The sequence below is a fragment of the Prunus mume genome, linkage group LG1 (genome assembly GCF_029339155.1).
Source record: "Prunus mume cultivar Tortuosa linkage group LG1, ASM2933915v1, whole genome shotgun sequence".
Classification (NCBI taxonomy): Eukaryota; Viridiplantae; Streptophyta; class Magnoliopsida; order Rosales; family Rosaceae; genus Prunus; species Prunus mume.
In genome coordinates this window covers 23310201-23334847 of record NC_142698.1, presented here as the reverse complement: position 1 = coordinate 23334847, position 24647 = coordinate 23310201, and the positions used below count along the sequence as shown (strand labels likewise).

The window sequence follows — 24647 nt, the reverse complement described above, 5'->3', positions numbered from 1 at the left end:
GTTTAAGAATAGCTTAAGTCTTTTTTTTTTTATGGATAACTTTTCTTCATTTAATCTCTTTAAATAACTTCATAATTTATTTTATTTTTTTAACAATTTTACCTAAAAAAATTGAAATTCCATAAATATAATTTTATTCGAGAAATAGGGGTATTTATAGAGTTTGGAGTAAGTTTTGGGATTTGATATAATTTAGATTAATTTAAAATATTATTTTAGCCATTGGATTTTTATTTTACCGTCAAAATAGCATGGATATAATATGGATCTTTGATTTGGGTTATTGTTGGATTTTAAATATATAAAATAAGTGTGGCGACACTAGCAAGCAACACATGGTGCTCCATTGATTCCTCCTTACACATGGATTGCGTTAGCCTTACCAAAAAGGTTTCCAGTCGAGGCAATAGCTGGATTGGTATTTGGCCTTTTGGGTTTTCCCAAATTTTAGACCCTTACTTTTTTTTTTTTTTAATTTGAGAGATATATTGGGCTAAAGTTTTGGATATTTTAAGTTTAGCCACATGGGTTGGAGATGGCCTAATGTATTTCTCAGAACTAGTCACATGTGATATTTGTCTAAATTGAACAGGACTAAGTCATTGCTAATTCTTATCGACTAGTGGGGTAATTTCATGGATTATTTTGTGCACATAAGTAAAAAAATTGGGTGTAAATCGTCACAATACCACATTATATGTTATTAATCCATGTGCTATAAATATAGGTGGACGACGTGAGGTTGTTACACTATGCTGACACTATCAATCATGTATTAATTGTTGACAACTTAAGTGATCAGATGATTTGAGTTCATCATATGCCACTTAACATCAATGACTATCCTTTTACACTCAAATAGACTCTGCTGAAAATTGATTAAGGAGCATCAATATTGCAAATGGAAATGCTATTTATCTATCTATATATATATATATATTGTATAAAATTAAATTGAAAAACCCAATGTGACTGGCATGTAATTATGAAAACTCACAAGTTCGTGTTAATATATAAATAAATAATTAGTACGTGTGTATGATGAGATACTAGCTAGGATTATATATGATGGATCTTTGAGTATCCTTGTAGATCCCATGATTATTTTAAGGATCGAATTAGATAAATATAATCCCATAATTTTACCTTTTAGTTACTATTATTAGACGAACCAAATCTTGATGACCTGGAGAGGATTATCGTGAATCTCTAAGGAGTGATCAGAAAAGATCAGAAAAAAATAAAAAGAAAAGAAAGAATCAATATTAGAATCAAAAATCAAAAGACAAGAATGTTCCTGGTAGCCAATATCATTATCATATCGTATATATATATCACAAATACCTAAAAAGATGACGAAATATCTGTGAACAAATTGATTTTTTCCTGATTTCCCTTCACTTGTTTGCTCATATATATTGTATAGGGTTTGCGGGTTTTGAGAGATTTGAGAATGGTTACTGCCTCTGCTACTGCTTCTGCTTCTGCTTCTTCTTCAGCAGCACCAATATTAATGGGGTGGGATGGTGATGAAAAGCCACATGTTTTGGCTGTTGATGATAGTTTTGTGGACCGCAGAGTCATTGAAAAGTTACTCACCAACTCTGCATGCAAAGGTGACATATACATATAATATGCATGTATAAAATGTTCTTTCTTTTTCATATTTACCTTCCGGTGGTGCAGTGAGTGAGTTTAGTATATTATCGCATTTTCAATAAGAAATGTTCTTTCTTTTTCTTCTTGACCTTTTCTCCTCCAAACTATTTTATTATATATGTTCTTTGCAAGTTTGAAAAAAAATGTGCATAACTTTGTATCGAGTTTATGAGTAATTATAGGGGTCATAATAATAATAATATTTGGATTCCTCTCTGGCAGTGACCACCGCAGAGAACGCACAAGGAGCATTGGAGCTGTTGGGTCTGGCAGACGGCCAACAAAACTTCGGCAACACCGTAAGAACAAGAAGCTTCTTCTACTGTGCTTCATTTTTACTCTAAAAATGATATATATATATATATATTATATAAAAATATAAAGAAATTCTTATTAATCTCATCTGCTTTTATTTTTGTGTTTCAGGTTTCAAAGGTAAACCTGATAATCACTGATTACAGTATGCCAGGAATGACAGGGTATGAGCTTCTAAAAAAGATTAAGGTAATTATGCAATTGTTTCAACACAAATATTGCATAAATGGCAGCTTATTTAATTATGAAATTCATGATTAAGTGAATTAACTAATCTAACCCAGCCAACCTAATCTCCCTCTAAGCAGGAATCACCAACCGGGAAGGAGATACCAGTAGTTGTTGTATCATCTGAGCACATACCTACTCGAATTGAGAAGTAACCCACTTGCACAAGAAATCTCAATTTTTCTTCTTCTTCTGTTTTCTAATCATAGTTATTGATGCCTGAAATTTCTTCATCCGATTGATAGGTGCCTCGAGGAAGGAGCGAAAGAGTTCTTGCTGAAGCCTCTCCGGCAATCAGATGTTAATCAACTGAGAAGTCATTTGATGAAGTTGGGAAACCCTAGTGATGAAGGGATGGTTTGCATGGGAAGATAATCTCCACTATAAAAGACAAGGATTTATACAAGAAAAGAATCACAAAGGCTAACAGCAATATACCTATCGATACTTCAAACCTGTTTGATGCATCAGACACTTAGATACATTGTAACCTTGTTAATCTCTTCAAACCCTATTATAATCAGCTTATGATCATGTTTTTTTTATGTAATTGTTCTCACGTACAAGAGATTTAAATTTAAGCATAGTTTGTGCTTCTGCTCCTTTTTGCTGCTGTAATCTATATCTACCAGACTAGTATGATATGCAGGCAGTTGCAAAATCACCTCCTGAACCATATATGGAAGGGCAGGGTGCAAAATCCATGACACAGCTGAAAACGATGTTAACGACGAAATCCCCACATCTATTTAGACTTGAGTCGTGACAAACGTGCTATTTCTTCTTTATGCTAGTCTGGGCAGCTGCCTTCAGCACCTTCTGCACACAAAGAAACTGAACATAGCTCTGAAGCATCATCACCCGACAAGATGAGTCAACAAAATCACCTTGTTGTTTAGTTTCTTTCTTTCTTTCCTGAGGCTCAGCATGTTCCATTTCTGCATTAATAAGTGAATGAAGCAATTAGTCTGCGGAAAAAAGGAAAATTAAAAAAAAAATTGCCCAACCTAACCACTGCATAATGAGAAACAAAAAAGAAGTTAAAAAGACAACTAAGAAAAATAATTACACACCTTTGTTCCGATGTTGACATGGAAGAGGAATTTCATAACCATGGTGATCTCTGGAAACAATGAAAACCTCTAAGTACAAATACAATAGGCTTAAAGACAGTTGGGGAACCAAACATAAAAACTTGAGGGAGAGAAAATACTTAAATGTTTGTGCAACATACTCCTTGCCATCTGTTTTGGTTTCAAATTTGCCTGGAGTCTTCAGAGATGATGATGCCTTCTCTGCATGGTCAGGAAAATAGGTTGACTTCACACTTGCCTTTAGTCCTGGAGCTCCATCTTTTGCTTCCTTAAATTCACTGTTCTTGCTCTTCGATGTTAAAGCACCCATTTCATCATTGTTTTCTGTGAACAAACCGTTGTTCATAATACAATTTTCTTCCTCAAGCTTAAATTCTTCGCTGGGCTGGGATTCTGCTTTTCTTCCCTCAACTTTGCTGACACTTTCCTGCGCTGATAAATCAGGAGATGGTGTGTTTCCAGGAGAATAGGGAAACAACTCTGTTTTTGTTGATCCAACCCCTATCTTAGAAGTTGTAGGAGAATCATGAAATTCAAATTTCTCAGTAACAAAACTGCCAGAAGGTGAACTTGCAACAGGTTCAGAGTGTTTAGAAGGAGATCTAGGATCAAGATGTAATTCTGGGACAGGACTTGCACTAAAAGGATCTCCAAACAAGAGCTTCGAGCCTGCAGATGGACAGTTTGTATCTGAATTTTGATGGAAAGAACTGGAAACTGAATTTATATTAACCGACATATATCGCTCCTCAGCAAACCAATTGCTGTTTGGGGTTAACTTTCCATCGAAAGGAGAGTTTGAGTAGTGGGATGGTTTTAACTTTGATGAATTTGACGTCCTTGTACATTTTCCTGACCCGTGTGCAATATTCTCTGGGTGAACAACATGTCTGCTTTTGTCATGTGTCTTTCCTGTAGAAGTTACATTTGCATGATATTCTGGTCCAGCATATGCATTGTCATGTCTTCTCTTGCTCCGATTCCTAGTTGACTTTGACAGTGAATTATCAATTGCATTGACTCTCACTGACATCAAAGGTTGGAAAAAGAACAATTTTAGTTTATGAAAATAAGATAATTGCATTGGCAATAACAGAAACTTTATTCCAAATCATCATATTTTCAGTTGATAGATATACCTGCACTTGATGAGCATGATTCTTCGCTGCCAAAAAAGACACAGTAGGTAATGACACATAAGACTGTATGAGTCAGAGTAAGAGGTCAGAAAGAAATCAATGTGAAACAAAAGAAAGCCACTAATTACCTTAGCAAGCTCAAATTATCCCTTTCATCAGTCACAAAGCAAGACCAATCTGGTTGGTTGGTTACACCTCCAAAATCAAAACTCCTTCCTACTGTAGGGTGTCTGTATACCGTCACAACAAAACACAACTCTTGAGTTTATATCTACATTACTAACAGAAATTTAGCTCATACAGTAGGCGTACCTTGCCCCATTGGAAATCATAAAATCATGATCATATTCTGATCTTTGGTGCTTGGAATATGAAGGTGCCTCTGATTAGATAGAAGTGATCAAAGCATCAGAAAAAAAAAAAAAAAAAAACCATAGATGAAAGCAAACAATTCCATTCTGTATAAAACTAATATATCAAAAGTTTAGCATGGCATTTCCATGTTAGTCATTACATGGTCTAAGAAATGGTCACAACTTACGAGTTAATAGAATTCTACAGACATAGTTCTAGTGTTTATAGAATTCTACAGGCATAGTTCAAATGAGAGTTTAAGACATAGAGCACCTAAGATGTCAAACTTGTCTGTTATATCTGTTGCAGACCTGTACAGATGCCACAACTCTATCAAGAAGATATAGTATAATTTCTCAAAACAAGAAAAAGAAAAAAGTAGAGATTAATTAAACACCTCAACGGTGAAAAGGGACCTTCAAAAGTAAAATCTGGCATCTTATACGTTCCGTGCATCAAATTATCAACAGAATCACAGTTCATTTCACTTGGCCTCTTCCATGATAAATCATGTTCCCATTCATTAAAAGAGGTTTCATCTTGGCAAAGCCTACCTGGTAGACATATAACAAGTCATATCATACCTATATTTGACCCCTATTAGAAGGAAATCACCATAAGTAAAAACAATCAATCTAGTGAGCAATCATTATGTAAATAACAGAAAGCTGACAAATAACTGGTCTCACCCTGGACTCATTAACTTGATACGGAATAAGAAAAAGCATATCTCAGGAAACACTATTCGAAAATTTCATATCATGTTGAATATAATATACACATATACTATTCCCATAACTGAAAGATCATATTTCCACAGTAAAATTTCACCAGAGTTTCACGCACTTGAACCTAGAGACCTAGAATAGATCGTTACATGCAGCATTGTCAGATAACTGTTAGGGAATGATTTGCCCAAAAAAAAAAAAAAGGATAACTGTTAGGGAATGGGTCAACACTGCTTATCAAGCTAACAGAAATGATGGTATGTTAGATATCACATTCTGTTGCACTGTGCCATAAGAAGAAGTATTTACCATCCCATTTATCTTTGCTGCAATTTTCAGCATGGTCAAAGATTCTCCTGGATCCATAATAACTATCTAGTTTACCACTGTGACCATCTTGTCTTAATAATTTCTGCTTTGAATAACCAAATGAATCCATTGAATTGATAGAAAACTCTAAACCACTGCTACATAGGGGCATATTGATATCTTGTATCATTGCATCCTGCATAGCATCAAACTAATCAGCCTCTAAAGTCTCAAACATTGATAACACAAAAAACTTAAAGCCTTGCACCTTTACAGTTCACGACAGATTTAGTTTAGTTAACGGAAGAGAATCAACAAGTACTTGGACTGATAAAAACAAGAAGTTTTGTCTAGACTAATGTGTACCATTCCGACATATAATCAAATATAATTGAAGCAGCATAAACTATTTCATATACCAAAAGATTCTTCGTGAACAAGATGCTCAAGACCTCTGCTAGCATCTCTCATTGAAGTTTCCATGTTAGGGTGTTAATGAAATTTTCTCCATTACATTTTCTATAATGTGTCTTTCGTCGCAGCCTTTTGCCACTTGTACTTAGAAAGTTAGCCTACTATGTAGTCACTTTTGTGGCTCAAGTTAACAAAGAAAACCCTGTAAACATCTTCCTCACAGCTAAAGATTATTACAGTAGAATCTTACCCTACCTCCTACTGCAGGCAGTTCAAATTGCATTGCAACATTTTATATAAAGCATTGTGTGTGGCTAACAATCCATAATCAAAGAGAACCAGGATTCTAAACTTAAGGAGCATTAGTACTTTGGATGCATTAAACCAGCGGCTGCTTTCTCATCAATCACATTTTAGGGAAGAAGCACAAATGCACTGATACCCACAGTAATCAAATGACGTATTACGACCCAATATATTCCTAGAAATACCAATTAATGCCCACATACATTAGGAGGGAGCATGGTAGCTCTTTCAACATGAAAGATTTAGAAGGATCATGTACAAAAAGATTCTAAACAAGGGTGAATATATCAAGGAGAAAGGTAATAATCCTTCTACCAATAAGTTATTTAGAGTTACAATTCATGGACTTGTTGAAATACACTATATTAACTCAATTAATAATGCCTCTCACCATTTCAGTTTCAAAATCATCCAGATTCTTATGGTTCTTGAATGATTTTGGTTGCCTTGCAGCATTCAACGGCGAGGAGCAATCATAGGTGAATGTTCTATAATCACACAAGTTTAAGCCATTGTGCAGATATAGTTAGAATCTTCTTGTTAAAACCTCACTTTGCACAGCATTGCTATAAGATTTTTTGTTGGTATTTAAGTAAAAGGTTTTTATGAAATTGGTGAATGCCATTTCATGGGAAATAAAAATACTTGAGTTCTGCAAGAAATGTTGTCCTAGGTTGTAACAAAATAGCTGACAGAACAGTAGTTAAGGATAGTTACCTTGCCGGCTGTTTTGGTGAATGGACTGGTGTTTCCATTCCCACTTTACCCAAACCTGATAAGTAAGAATGACAGTGACGAAATTTATAAAAGTCAGGAAAAAATTGGTCGATAATAATTACCATAGCCCAAAAGGTTCATTAAGAAGGGTTAGAAATTACATCATGTCAATTGTTTGGCAAAACAAATTTAAGAAACATCTATTTTTCATTTCTTTTCTTAAATGGCAAGTAAAGAAGGAACTGTAAGCTATGACAACTTCTGAGATAGCAACAATCATGAGAAGGCATAACATGTAAGCTAACATCAGAAAACAAAACAGATGCCTTGAAATTTGTCTCCAAGATAAGATATGCTAATTTCCTGACCAAATTAAGAGTTTCTTTATCCTCTAGCTTAGTAATTGTCCGTTTTACTTCCAGAGACTTGGACAGAACCTTATGAAGAAACTCTACCATTTAAATTGAGCTTTTACTGATGCATTATAAAGGAAACCGCAAACTATGAGCAACTCAATGGTGGAACAGAATTACCTTCAACTGAAAATGCAACATGAGCTTCATGTACTGGGCTGCCTTCTACATAGTCATTCAACCCATCATCGCCAAAAAAATCAACTACAGAAAACTCTGAAACATAAGAAGGAAAAAAGTTCATAAAGAAGAAACTTCAATACTCAGAGGTGTATATAATGAACTATAACAACAAGGAAGGAAGTGACTTTCAAGGCACCATAACCAAAGTTCTACCAACAACCAACTTATAAGCTCATTTAGCAAGCTAAATCCGTAAGGAAAGATACATGGAAAGTGTTCAAGGCTGTATTGGATGCTTTTCTACTTACGCTGCTCAGGACCTGTCCTGCAGTTATCTGGTTGAGAATTAATTTCATTGAAAGACTTGTTATGATTAGGTATAACCCTGAAATGAAGAAGGTATATCAAATCTCCACAAGACAGGATGCACTATGGCAAAACAATCACTGCTAGAAGCAACTATGCACCCATTTGTGAAGATTTATAATCAATTTACCAGCAAACAGACCGGAGTCTATATGTGCAAAGTGAATTGACTGTATAATGAAATCACTTTGACCTAAGTGGCTTGCATTCATTTAGTCCGTTACAAGTAAAAATATGGCTTTTCAATGAGTGTGAGGCAAGGATGATATTCCACAAAAAGTACAAGCATGCACAGACACATCACTCACTTTTTTGGTGATGCAATCTCCTCTCGGAAGCCTGATTCAGCTCCTGTATCATCATATATCACTAATTCATTAAAACATATTTTATCAATTTTATAAGCACAGAAAGATAGGTTCAGGTAAAAAATCTGGGTGGGGGAAAGTGGGGATGGGGAAGAAAAAGGCCCCAAAAGTTAATAAGATGAAATAGAAAGCATACTTGCTTGGTTAAATTCAACAGAGTTGAGAGGAGCAACCATCTTTGGAGGTATTGTTGGTGGATCCTTTGTGATATCATATTTAATTCTTGAAGCATTGACTTCTACATCTTCCCTTCCTTATATGGTAGGAAAAGTAGAAAAAGAGGGAAAGATAACATAGTTTATTATTTCAGAAGAACCCCTTGGAAGAAAGATTATAGCCGAAAAAGGAAGATAAAAGAATCTGTCTCATACATTCAACAACCACTTCAATGGCAAAAAATTGTGATTTACATCATAGCTTAATTTCAATTTTCAACAACTGCCGACATAACAGGAGAGAACTAGTGACTATCTGAATTTTCTAGATATTAGAAACTTACGACTGGGGCAAGCAGATTTATGTTCTTGAGCAGTCGTTGACAAGTTCAGAAAACTGAGAATATCCAACGACCGATGTTCTTTGTGATGTTGCCCAGATATGTTTATTCCATCTGCATAGCTCTCTAACCCCGTTGTTTGCCCCTGATGCTGTTGTTGTCGTCTTCTTTGTTCAAAGTATTGCTTTTGCCTTGACAATTAAAGAATGGTCAGAACATGTTGATACTAATTATGCATCTGATGCTATAAATTTCTTTTTAACTACATGAGTTGAAAATTTGTATTGGTAAAGAAAATTCTTTTGTACCTCTGCTGTGTAGACTTCCTCGACTGAAGTTTCCCCAGTGCAACCAAGAGGTACCATGTATGAAACAAACGCCAACATGTCAGAACAAACTTTCAACATCGCGTTCTCTAAATCCAGGATAGCAATTCAATGTAGCAAAGCCTATAACATATGCACTTTACTAATATACCAGTATAAACTATAACTCATACTTACAGTTGCTACTTTCCGCCTCGATCCTCCCATCCATTGCAACATTTTGAAGATGCAATCTGAAATTTCACTCCCAGGGATTAAAGTGGAACATTCAGCAATATCAGAAGCGCTATTTGGGGAAAATACACAGAGTCTCAAAATTCAAAAACAGCGAGGAAAACATAAAACCTGAAATTGAGCCCATCGACGATTAAAAAAATGGACACAAAACATGCAGATAGAGAGAGAGAGAGAGAGAGGTTGAAATAGAGCTGCAATCACACAATCGCACACTCAAGCAACCATTTATTTTGCTGTATTTGCAACAAAAGGTATACCTGTAGAACTCGGAATTGGTTGAAGAGAAAGCAAGCAACAACTCAGTAGTTTGGAGATTTTGCTTTTGATTTTGAACGAAAATGAAGGTGATGACGATGGTGGTAGACTAGTGGGTTGAAGCAAGCGGACTGTAAATTTGTCTTCAGCTTCGCTGTAGGCTTTGTTTTTCTTTCACCCGATTTTTCGTATAAAGTTCAAGAGAGTTATTTTTGGCGCGTCATCAATGAAATGCACGATCGCCTTTTGTGAATCTCATATGGGCTGGGCTGGGCTTTTTTTATTCACATACCTGAGACCAACACTGTTTTCTTTGTAATATAATTAAGGGACATTTTAAAAAAAGCAAAAGAAGAGAAAAAAATTTTAAAAGAAGCAAAAATGGACAAAAATGCCCTTATTTATTTTTAGATTTCCTAAGAAATCCAATACATTTGCATGTCTTTGATTTGAAAGTTGAGCGATTTTTTTGTCTTTTTTGAAAAAGCTTTGGCTTTTTCCAAAAGTGAAATTTTTTTTATGTCTAAAACCTAAAAAACCTTATAAGGGGAAATCGTATAGCCGAGCGGCTATGCTATGGATTTTTTTATCATCGTATAGCCGCGCGGCTATACTATTTTTAAAATATAATATGGCCACCAAGGGGCCCGCCAGTGGTAGGCAGATCTCTTTTTAGTTGGTTGTATTCACCGATTTTTGCAATAATAGCTTGTGCCACGGCAGGATTAACTGCATTTTATATGTTTCATATCTATTTACTTACTTTTGAATGACATTTAAATGTTTATTTTCAAAATTACAACTAGTAGAGCCGGGCGGCTATACTTGGCAATACTGTGGTTTTTTTTTCTGATGAATAGTATAGCCAGGCGGCGATACTATTTTAAGGGGGGCCCCAAGAGGATATTTTTCATAATAAATAGTATAGCCGCCCGCCTATACAATTTTTTATATATATATAAAGATCACCCCGAGGCGGCTGCCTAGAGCTAGGCGGGTCGGTTATTTTTGTAATAAATAGTATAGCCGCACGGCTATACAGTTTTAATATATTATATTTAAATCATATAGCCATTCGGCTATATGATAAATAGTATAGCCACTCGGCCCTACTGGTTTCCTTTTTAAAAAAATAATAATAAATCGTATAGCCACTAAAAATGAATAGTATAGTCGCTAGGCTATACTGTGATCTTTTTTTTAAAAAAAAAAATAGTATAGCCGCCGGCTATAATGGGTTCCTTATTTTTTAATAAATAGTATAGCCGATCGGCTATAATCTTTAAATATACACTGGTTCCTTCCAAGATTATAGACAACCGGTCATCTGAATTTTGGACCACTAAATTAGGCCTGGAGAGGGTGCCTTTTTTCTGTAAGTTATCTTTTCTCCAAGGGAACTGAACCTAGAAACCTTAAGCTAAAACTTAACCCAAATTAGGCCTGGAGAGATTTGATCTAGTTTTGTTAATTGCTTCATTTTCAAACATTGGAACAGGTGAAAGTGCAGAAGGTGCAGTCATTCCGAAGATGGCCTCAGATCTTCTTAATTTGAGCTATTGACACACATAAACACACATTAATCAACACAATAAATGCATAATATATATCATTACCTTCCTTTTCTCATATAGTAATTGATGGGAGAGATCTAAATGCAACAGAAGGGTGTGTGTTGCAAAGTCTGGTGTATTTGGCTCGAGAAAAGAGACCCCATATATCACCAGAACTTCAAAGCTGTCGCTATGAATGCATCGGTAAACTAGTAGAAAGAAACTTAGTTTCATTCCGAGCTATATTTTTGGTAATCTTTTCTTTGCTAGAGAGACCAAAAAGGTGCTTCCAAAACGATCAAGAATTCGTGTTTTTGTTGATACTGCAGAAATCTCCATCATTCAACGTTATTTTTTTATGTGATCCTTTGTGCTGCAGATAAGGGTATCTTCAAACATTAGCAATGGGCAGGTCCTTCTTAATCTAGACTGTGATATGTATTCAAACAACTCTCAGGCCACAAGGGATGCACTTTGCTTCTTAATGGATGAACCACAATTTCGAAAACGTTACTAAGAATGAATTATATAGCAGTTCATTAGGAGTAATCAGTGAGGTGAGCAGGCATTCGTGAAGTCATATGATGGTGGAGTTGAACTTATTTAAGTGAAGTTTCATGCTGTTTAAAAATTTATGGCTGACATGTTGGGAGTTCTCTGTTTGTGGGAATTGAAGGTGGAATTCCGTGGTTTGGTTTGGATGGTTCTCTATATATTGGAAGTGGCTGCTTTCACAGAGGAGATACTCTTTGTGGGAGGAAGTTCATAAAGGGATGTAAGAATGAAATGAAGTGGGAGATTAGTAGAAAAAGAGAAGAAAATGGCATTCATGAATTAAAAGAAAATTGAAAAGTCTTGCATGCTGTGCAATTGAAGAGAACACTGAATTGGGAAAGGAGGTCTTTATTTCTCTCTCTATTGTACACACACACACACAAGTGTACAATAGTTTGAGCTTGATGAATCTCTATAATTTGCAGATAGGTTTGAAATATGGCTGTCCAATTGAAGATGTGATCACTGGGCTATCAATCCAATGCCGCGGATGGAGATCAGTGTATTGCAATCCGACAAGGCAAGCTTTCTTAGGAATAGCTCCAACCGCACTGTCTCAGACACTTGTGCAGGTTTTGCTTTCTAAATACAGCCCTGCATTGTATGCACATGGAAAGATTGGTTTAGATCTTCAACTTGGATGCTGTTGCTACTGCCCCTGGGCTCCAAATTCCTTGGCAACCTTATTTTACTCAATTATCCCTTCGCTTTACCTCCTTAGAGGCGTTTCATTATTTCTGCAGGTATGGTTCCTCTGTCATTCTTATTAATTTGTGTGTCAACCTCACATAATATTTTCTCTTTTTTCAATGTCTGCAATAATAAGTTTTGTTTAGTCAATGTAGGTCTCAAGCCCTTGGCTCATACCATTTGCATATGTAATATTTGCCAAGTACACTTGGAGCTGTGTGGAGTTTCTGTGGTCTGGTGGTACAATCTCAGGTTGGTGGAATGACCAACGTATATGGCTTTACAAGAGAACAAGTTCCGTATGCGGCTTTACAAGAGAACAAGTTCCTACCTGTTTGCCTTCATTGATACCATTTTAAACTCCCTCGGATATTCTGATGAAGATGTTTCACATAATTACGAGAAAGAGGTAATGGAATTTGGAGCCTTGTCTCCAAAGTTTACCATACTGGCAACACTTGCATTGCTCAATTTGTTCTGCTTTCTTGGTGTTGTAAAGGAAGCAATCATGGGAGAAGGCATGACAAAAGTTTATGAGACAACGCCTTTGCAAATTCTTCTGTGTGGGGTTTTGATTCTCATCAACCTACCATTGTACCAAGCCCTTTACCTAAGGAAGGACAAGGGAAAGATGCCGAGCTCCATAGCCTTCAAATCAATGGCATTTTCTGTATTTGCATGTATATGCTTTAGATATTTGTATTGAAAAAGGTTTCTTTATTGACCATGATATAAAATGTCATTGCCATAAAATAGAATCTTTTTTCAGGGTGCATTGCTACTAACTTGGGTTCCCAAATGAGATATAGTCTCTACCTTTTGTCTGCTTCGAATTCCTTTTTCAAATTTGTATTATGTCTTTGTTCTTCCTCTTTGCTTGCTCCATGGCATTCCCTTGTTAAGCAAATTGTGTCATGCAGTATGGCACCCTACTGTTTCATCCCACAATTACCAATCAATAAGAAGGAAGAAGATACATCATTATTAGGCTAACATTCAATCATTAAGAAGGTTATTCATTACTGTTCATGTGTCAAGCCTTGTTCCTTGCATTTGCTTACGCTTTTGTTACCAAGTATGCTTTCAGCACAATTGAAGCCTTGAGATGACGGACTGCATTCAAATGATGGCGGAACGTATAAGGAATGAAGCAATTAAGGCTATGTCAAACAGATTTTTCATCACTAATAAGGTGGTCACCAAGGATATGTCAAAGGGGCATGAGCTAGAGGTTATCCAGATTGTGTTGCTAAATTGCCTGCTGCTGATGCTTCACTTCTTCTGTCTTGGGTTCCTGCTGTGTGCGCGCCTTGTACTTGTTTTGTCATCCTTGCCGAATCAAGTTTATTTTAGGTTGGTTTGATTAGGTCTCTGTTGCTATGTTGCTGCTAGAACTATCTTCTTTTTTTGTCTGAGCTGCTAGAACTATCTTGGTTCTTCTTCTTCCTGTGTTTCTGCAGAATTTTCTTATTGCTGATTATATTGGTTTTTAACTTGTTTGGCTAGTAACCTTTTCACACTTTGTTTTTAAGTTGCTAGTATAGCCGCGCGGCTATACATTTTAAAATAATAAATTTAAATAGTATAGCCGTGCGGCTAGACGGTTTAAATATATGAGGAAGGAGTCCTGATCCCTTGCGTCCACATTTGAATCATTTGAGTTCTGATCTCTGTCGAGGAGTCCTTGAAGTTTCAAAATCAATTGTAATGAATATATTTATAATATCTCTTAGGGTGACAATACGTGCAAGACTGGTACTCTATTTATTTTCATTTTGTCCTGCTTCATTTCTTACAAGACTGAAAAACCAAAACTAGTCCAAATACTATTTGTCCATTTGGAAGCATGCAAATCCACTTTGACTATCTTTTCCTCACATATTCCATTCACATTGGACGGAGCCGCTGACTTTGCCATGACATCATTAATCTTAACATCGACAAGCAGCTATAAATATTTCTGCAGTTTGATTTGAAGCATTGTTATTAAGATGGAGGACAAAGTGGTGCTTTTGGATTTTTGGCCAAGCTCTTATGGGATGAGAGTGAGGATCGCTTTGGCTGAGAAAGGGATCAAATATGAGGCCAGGGAGGAGAACTTGGCAGACAAAAGCCCTCTGCTTCTAGAGATGAACCCCCTTCACAAGATGATCCCTGTTTTGATTCACAATGGAAAACCCATTTCTGAATCCCTCATCCTTCTCCAGTATATTGATGAGGTTTGGCATCACACGTCTCCCTTGCTCCCCTCTGACCCTTATCAAAGATCCCAAGCAAGGTTTTGGGCTGACTATATTGACAAAAAGGTTAGTCAAATATATCACATTAATTGTCGTCAATATTAATGTTTTTAAGCAGTGCTAGCATAAGTCGCATATGAGCACGCAGACTCACTGTAAAATGCGTCACGCGCGATTGACGCTAGCATTTTCCATGATATTTTACGTTTTCAGATTGCCATTATTACACTTCAAATAAAAATCTACCATGTTATTGGGCATGAAGTAGTACATATTTCTAATGCAATATTGCGGATGGGATGTGCAAAACGCAGATATACAGCCTGGGCAAGAGAGTGTGGAAGGAAAAAGGGGAAAAGCAAGAGGCAACAAAGAAGGAATTCATAGAAGGTTTGAGAACCATAGAAGGTGAGCTTGGAGACAAGCCTTATTTTGGCGAAGACTTTGGGTTTGTGGATGTGGTGCTTGTTCCCCTCACCAGCTGGTTTTATTCCTTTGAGATCTGTGGGAATTTCAGCATAGAGGCTGAATGTCCCAAGCTTGTTGGTTGGGCCAGAAGGTGCATGGAGAGGGACAGTGTGTCCAAGTCACTTCCTCACCCTCAGAAAATCTATGCTTTTGTCTTGGAACTCAAGCAGAAATATGGGTTGTGAATTACACATACCAATCAATCAGAATAAGAATTTGTCACAGAGAGTTGATTGGGTTGTTTGTGTGGTTGCACTTCACTATATTTTTCACATGGTGTACTATTACAATTGCAATAAAACATAAATAAGTTCCCTAAATCATTGTTTTCTTTTTATTTGGGCTCAATAAAACACACAATTGATTGAATGGAGTTAGCTATAACATAAATATATTTACAAAGAGACCAATTTTATGACCGATAAATTAACCTCTTAAACTTACATGTGACGTATAAGTTAGCCTCTTTCGGTCTTCATTAGGAACTACACCCTAAACTAACTTTTGTTCAAAGATATTTGTATGTACAGTCTCCATACCTCATGATTCAATTCAACCATATTTTCCATAAACATAGAAATTGTGAATATTGAGGGAAAAGAAAGAAAAAAAAAGGAAAGAAAATATAAATAGAAAACCTGTAGTGTATCTCTCACCCCAAAAAGTTCCAGTATTGGGCCCTGCATATGTAATCCAAAATGTCCAGAGGGCCAACAAACAAACATCAAACCGAACCCGAGGGCAGTCTCGTTAATTCACAGGAAACACTCGTGGTGTTTTCGTAATTTTGGGACCTTCAAGAGCGCAGAAACCCTAACTGACTGGCCTCTCCAAATCACCTATAAATAGCGGAAGAAGAGCAACCCATTCACCGCGGCTGAGCCGAGCGTAGTTCTTTCATTTTGTGATTCTTATATTTTCTGTGTTCAATGTTTGATTGAATCTCTGGAGAGCCTTCTTCTGCTTTTGATTTTTTTATTTAAATTTTCGAGGTGTTTTTTTATATATTTATTGTTTTGATATTGGATCCGTGCACAATAAGCCGATGCTCTGGATGAAAAAGTAATGAAGGAAGCATGGTGATGTGCACGGAAATTGAACAACTTTGGGTCCGCATGTCTGCTCTCTCTGATTCTCTCTGATTTGAGGGCCTGGTTACGACCCACATCATCTCTTCTTTTTCTCAATCTCTTATTTCAATCTGTTTTTTTGTATTGAATCTCGAAATTTCTGGTTTTTATAATTTCCTTGGGTTAAAATCGTCAATATCTGTCGAATAATGTGGTTTGAAGAATGCCAGAACCACGCAGCACGCTGCAAATGTTTGTTGGAACAAAAATATGATGAGATGTTTGAATTTTCCAGTGGTGGTTGATCAACAAAAATATGATATAAAGAACTGCCAGGAACAAAAACCTGAGAGGAATCCTGTAGTTTCCACTTGCAGTGTAAAACGTCAGTTCACAGAACATGGAAGAGAAACAACAAAATGCGGTTCCATGTTAATGGATTGGAAAAAAAATACAATAAAAACTTGCGGCAGGACGCAACAAGTTGGGCAACTACAGGGTTTTATAAATAAAAAAAATTAATAGTAAGGAAAAGAATTGTCCAATGAAGACTTTTTCAATACTAGCCCAAAAGGTTGGGACAATTTAAATCCGCGACATGACTTATTCCAGCGCTTGAAAATGGATCATCTTACATGATTGGAATCACTTCTGATTATAAGCGTTTCTGTTATAAATATGACAAACTTGTTACTAAAAATTCACAAGTGATTCTTGAAAAACTATTTAGAAGTGCTTTTGAAAAAAGTTAAGATGATGCGGGTAAAAATGGAGAAATCATCTGAACAATAGGGCCGTTATGTTTATTACTAAACTTGTTGAAAAGAGGAAAGGTAAAGGGTCATTGAAAGAAGAATTAGGCAAAAAATTAGGAGGTACTTGGGGTTGACCAATGGTTGGGTGATGGGCATGATCTATGCCAATGCCAAATTCAAGCTAGAGTGGCTGATTGGACTTGATCAAGATTGATCATGTGCATTCCTACTAGTTTTGAGGGGTTGGTGGAGGGAGCAATCGTGCATTTGATGGCTGATCACCAATGTCGACTTCAAATTTAAGTCAGGTTGTGTGACATATGGAATGTGCCAGTTGGATTTGATGCAACACTAAAAATATGGCAACTATGAACTCAAATTTGTTAGGTGAGGCATCAATTTAGTTGAGTTAATCTCCATGAATCATACTGCGTGGTGTCTGCTCAATGTAGGTTAGGTTGAGCTAATAAATTGTGGCATAGCCAGCCACATGTCCTGTCATATGGTTCAAAATTAAGCACATGGATGGAGGAGGTTGGTAGCACAGAAACTCTTCAAACCTTGAAAAAGAGGTTTATAAAAATAAAAAATAAATGCATAAAACTTCAAGCCATGATGAAAGAAAATGAAAATACTTTATTGAAAAGTCTTAAAAGTTCCACTAAATTTACATTGTCACACAAACCCCACATTTTAATTATCATATTAATCCATCCACTTATGACATAATCAAAATCATCATCCTCACCAATTACATCTATGCCCTTGGCTTCAACACAATGGTAGAGTGCTTCAAAATGTGCAAGCTGAACTGCCCACCTTTCTCTGTGGTGTCAAGCTTGGACTGTCCTGGAGGAGGCAAGAGCTCAAAGTTCTGGACTAAACGTCCCAAAGTGATCCCAAGGATTGGCAGGGCCAAAATAATCCCTGGACAGCTTCTTCTCCCAACACCAAATGGAAGGTACCTAAAGTCATTGCCATTGGCCTCAACCTTGGCCTCTTCCTCCAAAAACCTCTCTGGCCTAAACTCCTCAGGCTTCTTCCAGAGGGCAGGGTTGTTTGCCAGCCACCATGCATTCACCAGGATCTTGCTCTCCGCTGGAATGTCGTAGCTGCCCAGCTTTGCATCGTTGAGGTTCATGTGTGGGACAAGCAATGGGATTGCCATGCGAAGCCTGAGAGTCTCTTTGATCACAGCTTGAAGGTAGGGAAGCTTCTGGGTGTCTGGCTCTGTGATTTGAACACCAGGGCCAAGCACTGAGTCAAGCTCATCCCTCAGCTTCTTTTGGATCTCAGGGTGGTTCACAAGCTCTGCAATCCCCCACTCAATTGACCATAGTGTTGTTTCAATTGCTGTTGATCAAAAAAATATATTAGACTCTGATTTATCTGTAACAAGTTAGATAAGTCATTAAAATTACAGAGAGTAAAGTTTCTGCACATATATCAGACTGTGATTAATCTGTAGTGTCCAAATGGAAAGTGAGTTGGCAGGTCAATGTCACAGGGGTTGGCAGGAAGAAAGTGGATTGTACATGAAATGAAGTTTAACTAATGTAGAGGATAAGATGTGTATGTTTCCATCATTATAAGGAAACCCAAGAAAGTTGCTGGGTTATATGTATTAACATTGAAGCCACATGTTTTGTTCACCTAGACGCACCTAATAAAGTGGATTTGACATATTCAGATTTAAACAAATATTTATCACCTAACCTGAAAAGGAATCATGTCACGATGCAGGACAACCAATGGTTTGGGTTAAACTAGAGTTGAAAATAACTTAAATACTTAAAATGAATTCTAAGTTGGTGTTGAAATAATCAATTTTGTCTTATAACTAAGATATTATGGGGTTCGAACTTAAGACTTCTAATCTGCATGTCAATTCACTTTTTCACTCGACTAGACCCGTTAATGTTTTAACTTTGATTTAAATAAAACCTAGGATTAATTATTGATATATGTAATATTATTTGTAAGAAAATATAAAATAAAAGAGTGTGGAAGAACAGGTCAAAAAATTTATCCTCACAATAAACACCGGCGACAAGGGCACCGAATTTCGCAGGCTTGCAATTATGAACGGTAAGTTTTATAGGATTTATTTTTTGTTTGTTCTGCATAAATCATGTGAAAATTTTAAGAGAAGCGCCATTGGCATTTCCCATAATAACCTCTCGAAAAAATTGGGTAAAGCAGTAAAATGCATGGCACTGTGTTGCTGCGGTAAAAATTAGGAGACTAGGAAAGTGAGGGCCCCACTTACCAGCAACGTTGATATTCTCGACGATGTAAAGGACGTTGTCCTCGTTGATCTCTCCCTTCTGCTGAGCGTCCAGGATATGGTCGATGGCGCACTTCAGTCCTTCATTTGTTGTCGTTTTTGTGCTTGAAAGTTTCCTGCTCAACAATTAAAATCAAATTTCATTTTAGATCTAATCAAATATTCTATAAAAATAGAAAACTTCACATATTTTGAAAGTCGAACAACGAAATTTCCATTAGACCCAAAAAAGGAAACCATTCATAATAGTCATGCTACTACCGTGGTATATTTGACTATCTAATTACGTCACGTATTATAATGTCATCTACGCTATCAGTTTGTCATTCTTATTCGTTTTCTTTTCAATGCAGGACGACAAATTGGAGTTCCAGTAGCAGTTTTCTTTTTATCTTTTACTAATTAGACACTAATGTTTTTCAACATAAATAATAAAAATGAATTAAGTAAAAAAAAAATCTTACTTCCGTTCATCAACAAAGTAGTCCTTGAACAGCCGAATTCTCTTCTCCTTGACCTCTTTGCAGATCTTCAAGTAGCCTCTCAAGAAGGGTCTCAAAATGGGGATAAAATCTCCATAATTGTAATCGAAGCTCTGAGCCAATCGGCTTCTCTCCCCATTCAACCCCTTGAGCTTCATAAACAGAGGATCCTCCTCGCTCTCGAACCTCCGATCGAACATAATCCGGTACATGTTGTTGTACATCATCAGCTGCAACCGCCTCCGCAGCACCATCCCATTGGTCGCAGACCCCGGGTACTTCTTCACGTCCTCAACCACCGCCGCTGCCTCCGATTCCCAGCCGTGCCTATACTGCTGGACGACTTTGTTAGTGAAGAAAGGAACGGTCATGATCCGCCTCATCTTCCTCCAGTGCTCACCGTAGACCGTGAACACCATATCCTGGCCCTCCCCGGTGAAAATATCGAACACGACGTTTCGTGTTCTCGACCCGAATTCGACGCCCTGGGTGTGGAGGACCTCCTTGGCCAGGTCAGGGGACGAGACCACCACCAAATTGCGCTGCCCCATGCGGAGGAGGAAGATGTCGCCGAACTTTTTAGCGAGGTCGGTGAGGTTCCGGTGGTTGAGGTCGTCGCCCACCTGGAGCCAGTTTCCGAAAACTGGTACGGGTATCGGACCGGGCGGGAGCTTGAACCGCTTGCCACGGAGCTTCGAAATAGTGATTGCGACGATGACGGCGATGAAGAGACCCAGGAGGGTCTTTTCCAGGAGGAGTAGGTCCATTTCGGGTTGTGTGGGTGTGGCGACTGATTTGGCGGGTGGGCAGATGAAAAATGCGGATGAGAGAAATGAGTTATGGGTGGGAAAGTGAACGAGTGTTGAACTGGCGTTTGTGGGTTTGGCGGGGGGGATTTATAGAAAGAAGTAACGGGCGAGCGGCCGTTAGGTGGGTTACGTGGTCATGTGGCTGTGGCTGTGGGGTGGGGGGTGGGTGAAGCCGTGAGTGAAGGCGAGGAAATGGAAATTAACGTCGTTAGATTTAACGGAAGTAAGGAGGTTGGAGAACTCTGGGCGTGTGGGGGGTAGGTGAACGAGCGGGTAGGTCGACGAAGATGTCAAATGTTTTTGTTTTGAATCGGGTGTGGAGCCCTCTCAACTGTCCTCGTGGGGCTCACCACTGGTATTTCGATACCTCACCGGCTTCGGCTGTGATGGCCTACAAGGGCGCAACTTGCAGGTGTACGTTTTTTTTTCATGTGTCGTGGTTGCTTCAGGATCACAATGCTATGATGTTGCTGCCCTCACCAGCGACCGCCACAATTTGATTCATTCAGAAGTTTTTTTTTGGTCCGAATCTTCCTTCAAAAACATTAAGAGTTTTCTATTCAAAACTCTACATTTTTTTTTTCACCATAATACTTAAATTATTTACAAATTTATAAATAAACCCAATCCTAGACATGTATTTATAAAAAAATCCAAACACTATTTAAACATAGAAACATATCCAAAATCAACAATTGTATATTTTTTGGGTGTGTTTATAAATGAGTTTTGAGTGTGTGTAATGATAAGTTTTAGGTGTGTTTATAAATTGTTTTGGGTGTTGGGTTTTTTTAAAATTTCAGCCCCCATTTTTGGTGTTTTAGTGAAACTCCATAAATTATTTAACTTTTAAGTTTTATTATTATGTAAAAAGACAAAAACGGTCATCCAACTTAATACTAAATCCTAGTACATCTATGCACATGCTCCACCATTTTTCATATTAAGTTTTAGAAAAACACAAACTTCTCTACATCCTATTGCCAAATTACTCTTCTCTTTCAATCCAATAAGCCAATTACACTCTCATTTTTTCTTCACAAACCCTAAATATGATATGCAAATAGTGGCTTGTAGGTTGCCAATTGAGTTTGACAACAGTGTTTTTATCTCTTTAAGTAATGTGAGATTGAGGTAAATTTAGAGTGATTAGGGGTAAGATAGCAGGATGTGGGGTGTGAGGTTGATGAGTTTTTAAATAATAAAAAACTTCCTGCTATGTGTGTATTTAGGGGTAGTTTGGGAAGATAGTGGAATTTTCTTAGAAATTGTGAATATTTGAATTAAAAGTTGGGGTAAATTTAGAATATAAGGTGAACAAAGAAAAGTGTGAGTTTTAAATAGAAAAACTCAAAATTAAACCATGAAATTTATTGATTTTATATAATTTATATTCCTTATTCCCATATGTCCTTATCGCAACATGTTTATAAAAAAAAAACAGGGATATTTGGCCACCAAGTTGGGGTTGGGTCCCACCAGAATCTGTTTTGAAAAAAATTGGTGTGAGCAGCGATTAGGTGAATTGTATGCGTTTTTCTTTGTCCATGGTTGAATTGTACATACTTCTGGATGAAGCACGCCACCAAGTTCAACTTTTCTTGTTACCTGCTAATTTTGATTTGTTCATTACCATTTTAGAGTATAATATAATGTGTCCCATGGAGACATATTACCTTTCCTCATTAGATTTGACAAAAACAAGACAAATTAAAAAAATTAATAGAACCTAACCTATTATTTTATGATAGGTTTTCACACAATTATTATTGTTATGTTATGTATTAACCAAAATTACAATGGAAGTGAAAGAATAACCATTCCATTTTAGGCCCCGTTTGATAACTATTTCATTTCAATTTTCATTTTAATTGATTTAAAATTGGTTATCAAAACAAGTTTTGTTTTTAGTGTTTTAAAAAACTGAAAACTAAAAGGGTTATCAAACAGTTCCTTAGATTAATGATTGATACATATAAATGCGCCATGCTAAATAGAGAAGCGCATTTTCCCTAGTTAGAAGACAATTATACATAAGGTCATTACCCTTAATGAATTTAAGGGGACAAGCAATTGCTTAGACATAGGATTTTCAATGTGTTGTCTCTGTTGTTTTTAATGTAAAGTCGTATTGGCTCTCCCATTTATTAATATCCAACAAAGGATGTTGAACATGTGCATAAATTAATATCTTACACCTTCGTCAAATCCAACTACCTAACTTATCCCTTAACCTCATAAAATTAAAGTCAACTTCGCAAAAATATTTTTTTCTCAATCATGAGAATCCGTTTGAGTTTCGTAAATAAAAATCTAAGACAATTTACACATATAATCTAGAAGTAAAAATAATAATAATAATTTGTCAATGTCGAGTTGTAAATGGAGGTGGTAGTGGAACGGCACCTTCCATAATTGAATGTCATGTGCTGCCTACCACACCGTACCACCACCACCCAATTCCCCATTTTTCAGGATATTGTGAAGAGTAGATTTGCTCTTCATAAAGAAAAATTCTCAAATATGACAAAATGCATACCTCTTAATGTCATAATCACTTTATTATATATAAGTTGCGTGTGATGGATTATATATTAGGAGGGATATCTAGAGGACGGCTATACTTTAGAATTACTGCTTATAGATCTAGACATAAAAAGCTCTGCCTCCTCGTTCATTATTTGATTTCTATTTAATTACATTGTTATATGCGAAGAATAACTATAGCGGATTGCCACTAAATTAAATACAAAATGCGTGTGCAGAGGGACTTACTAGTGTAGTTATTTGAAACAATTACTTTCTCGTAAAAGATTCTGAATTCGAGTATTAGTATTCATGTATTGTCTATAAATTCAGTATGTTAATCTCTTCGAAAATAAATTTAAAAGACAAAAGTTTAATTAAAGAAATTGGAAGAAAATAATATTAAATTCAAAGACAGAAAAGAAGATATATACAAACTGGGGACTTTGTGAGGACCAGTTCCAAGGCTCACCTACTACCATTGAAAAGGATGTTGAACGAATGGCACACCCACATTCCAACAAAGTCGTCTCACGAGCTACTAGTGCCTCCCACCATTCTCCATTTTTACACGTCACCTATATGTCAACCACATCTATTTCCAACATCATCATGACCAATTATAAATCTTAATATTATAAAAGCTTTTTATCATAAATGATCTTTGACGTTTGCGAAATTATCACTTTTTATCTCTAACTTTTTTTTGTGACACAATAGTTCTTAAGCCTTCTACACATCAAAATGGTACCTGTCATTAGCTTCTATCAAATTTTCTGTTAAGTTGTTGACGTGGCACGCATGTGTAGCTAACATATCCAATAGTATAAAGCCCCATGGCTTAAAATAAAATAAAATATATTTTAAATATTTTAAAACTTAAATCCATTAAAAAAAAATATATACCTACACCTTGCATTCTCACTCTGCATGCGTGCTTCCCCCCTCGCAAACCCACCTTTTGCCTCTCTCTCCCTACTCTTCCTCCTAAACCCTTAAATCCATAAAAAAATAAAAAATGCACCATAACCTATGTTGCATCAATATGCCGAATTTTTGGGGTATGCTCGTATCCGATACGGCGCCGATACGATACGTCATCGATACATATCCGATACGCCGTGTGGTGTATCATAGACTTTTCTAGGATGTTGGCTTTATGATATGGCTCCTATACTCCATTGACACGTCACGATATGCTAACGATACGGTCCTGATACGTAAGTGGGTAACTTTGACAGCAACTAAAAGAGAATAAGAAGAAGGAAGAATGAAGAAGAAAAGAACTTGCGCTTGCAGCTACTGCTAATCTGCAGTTGCAGACAGTTGCTGTGCGAAGAAGAGACGGCTAACTAATGAAGAAGA

At 36.8% G+C, this 24647-nt stretch overlaps 4 protein-coding genes, 1 non-coding gene and 1 pseudogene across 19 annotated transcripts; 4 read left to right on the top strand and 2 right to left on the bottom strand.

Annotated features, from left to right (window-relative positions):
• The first annotated feature begins 1402 nt into the window (after positions 1 to 1402).
• Positions 1403 to 2577, top strand: LOC103343356 (two-component response regulator ARR17-like). Its single transcript, XM_008247047.3, has 5 exons — positions 1403 to 1616; positions 1882 to 1958; positions 2086 to 2163; positions 2283 to 2353; positions 2448 to 2577. Exons 1-5 carry the CDS (start codon positions 1454 to 1456, stop codon positions 2575 to 2577), a joined length of 519 nt encoding a protein of 172 aa, XP_008245269.2. The 5' UTR covers positions 1403 to 1453.
• Positions 2561 to 10068, bottom strand: LOC103339364 (uncharacterized). Of its 14 annotated transcripts, none has more exons than XM_089043881.1 (19): positions 9850 to 10068; positions 9533 to 9641; positions 9338 to 9360; positions 9033 to 9220; positions 8670 to 8786; positions 8474 to 8534; positions 8108 to 8184; positions 7797 to 7892; positions 7264 to 7318; positions 6938 to 7034; positions 5827 to 6022; positions 5187 to 5343; positions 5063 to 5100; positions 4748 to 4817; positions 4564 to 4665; positions 4436 to 4461; positions 3416 to 4322; positions 3276 to 3325; positions 2561 to 3140 (listed from the first exon to the last, which is right to left on the bottom strand). In XM_089043881.1, exons 2-19 carry the CDS (start codon positions 9572 to 9574, stop codon positions 2977 to 2979), a joined length of 2466 nt encoding a protein of 821 aa, XP_088900007.1. In that variant the 5' UTR covers positions 9575 to 9641; positions 9850 to 10068; the 3' UTR covers positions 2561 to 2976. The 14 variants fall into 14 exon arrangements, with proteins under 14 accessions (XP_088900007.1, XP_088900006.1, XP_088900010.1 ...); XM_089043880.1 differs by having other exon boundaries at positions 9533 to 9588; XM_089043884.1 differs by having other exon boundaries at positions 3437 to 4322; positions 9533 to 9588.
• Positions 10069 to 10478: 410 nt separating this feature from the next.
• LOC107881175 (cellulose synthase-like protein E1) lies at positions 10479 to 13478 on the top strand (annotated as a pseudogene). Its single transcript, XR_016125317.1, has 7 exons — positions 10479 to 10503; positions 11482 to 11604; positions 11780 to 11909; positions 11954 to 11957; positions 12054 to 12299; positions 12381 to 12698; positions 12801 to 13478. The product of XR_016125317.1 is annotated as a cellulose synthase-like protein E1 (transcript).
• A 1070-nt stretch (positions 13479 to 14548) lies between these two features.
• On the top strand, positions 14549 to 15673 carry LOC103339277 (putative glutathione S-transferase parA). The gene is made up of 2 exons (XM_008242570.3): positions 14549 to 14951; positions 15200 to 15673. Exons 1-2 carry the CDS (start codon positions 14637 to 14639, stop codon positions 15536 to 15538), a joined length of 654 nt encoding a protein of 217 aa, XP_008240792.2. The 5' UTR covers positions 14549 to 14636; the 3' UTR covers positions 15539 to 15673.
• A 743-nt stretch (positions 15674 to 16416) lies between these two features.
• LOC148921360 (small nucleolar RNA snoR100) lies at positions 16417 to 16523 on the top strand. Its single transcript, XR_016123446.1, has one exon. It is a non-coding gene; the product is annotated as a small nucleolar RNA snoR100 (small nucleolar RNA).
• A 1271-nt stretch (positions 16524 to 17794) lies between these two features.
• Positions 17795 to 20819, bottom strand: C4H (cinnamate-4-hydroxylase). The gene is made up of 3 exons (XM_008242491.2): positions 19930 to 20819; positions 19448 to 19581; positions 17795 to 18531 (listed from the first exon to the last, which is right to left on the bottom strand). Exons 1-3 carry the CDS (start codon positions 20712 to 20714, stop codon positions 17936 to 17938), a joined length of 1515 nt encoding a protein of 504 aa, XP_008240713.2. The 5' UTR covers positions 20715 to 20819; the 3' UTR covers positions 17795 to 17935.
• Positions 20820 to 24647: the final 3828 nt, after the last annotated feature.

Bases quoted from the DNA above. Each gene is read 5' to 3' on its own strand.
- LOC103343356 (XM_008247047.3), top strand. From the start codon at position 1,454: ATGGTTACTGCCTCTGCTACTGCTTCTGCTTCTGCTTCTTCTTCAGCA. The intron at 1,617-1,881 runs GTGACATATACA...CCTCTCTGGCAG, and splicing joins CACCAACTCTGCATGCAAAG to TGACCACCGCAGAGAACGCA. The intron at 2,354-2,447 runs GTAACCCACTTG...TCCGATTGATAG, and splicing joins ATACCTACTCGAATTGAGAA to GTGCCTCGAGGAAGGAGCGA.
- LOC103339364 (XM_089043881.1), bottom strand. From the start codon at position 9,574: ATGTTGCAATGGATGGGAGGATCGAGGCGGAAAGTAGCAACT. The intron at 8,185-8,473 runs GTGAGTGATGTG...TCTTCATTTCAG, and splicing joins GAGATTGCATCACCAAAAAA to GGTTATACCTAATCATAACA. The intron at 5,101-5,186 runs GTGTTTAATTAA...GCATCTGTACAG, and splicing joins GGTCCCTTTTCACCGTTGAG to GTCTGCAACAGATATAACAG.
- LOC103339277 (XM_008242570.3), top strand. From the start codon at position 14,637: ATGGAGGACAAAGTGGTGCTTTTGGATTTTTGGCCAAGCTCTTATGGG. The intron at 14,952-15,199 runs GTTAGTCAAATA...TGCAAAACGCAG, and splicing joins CTGACTATATTGACAAAAAG to ATATACAGCCTGGGCAAGAG.
- C4H (XM_008242491.2), bottom strand. From the start codon at position 20,714: ATGGACCTACTCCTCCTGGAAAAGACCCTCCTGGGTCTCTTCATCGCC. The intron at 19,582-19,929 runs GTAAGATTTTTT...ATTGTTGAGCAG, and splicing joins TACTTTGTTGATGAACGGAA to GAAACTTTCAAGCACAAAAA. The intron at 18,532-19,447 runs GTAAGTGGGGCC...TTTGATCAACAG, and splicing joins CGAGAATATCAACGTTGCTG to CAATTGAAACAACACTATGG.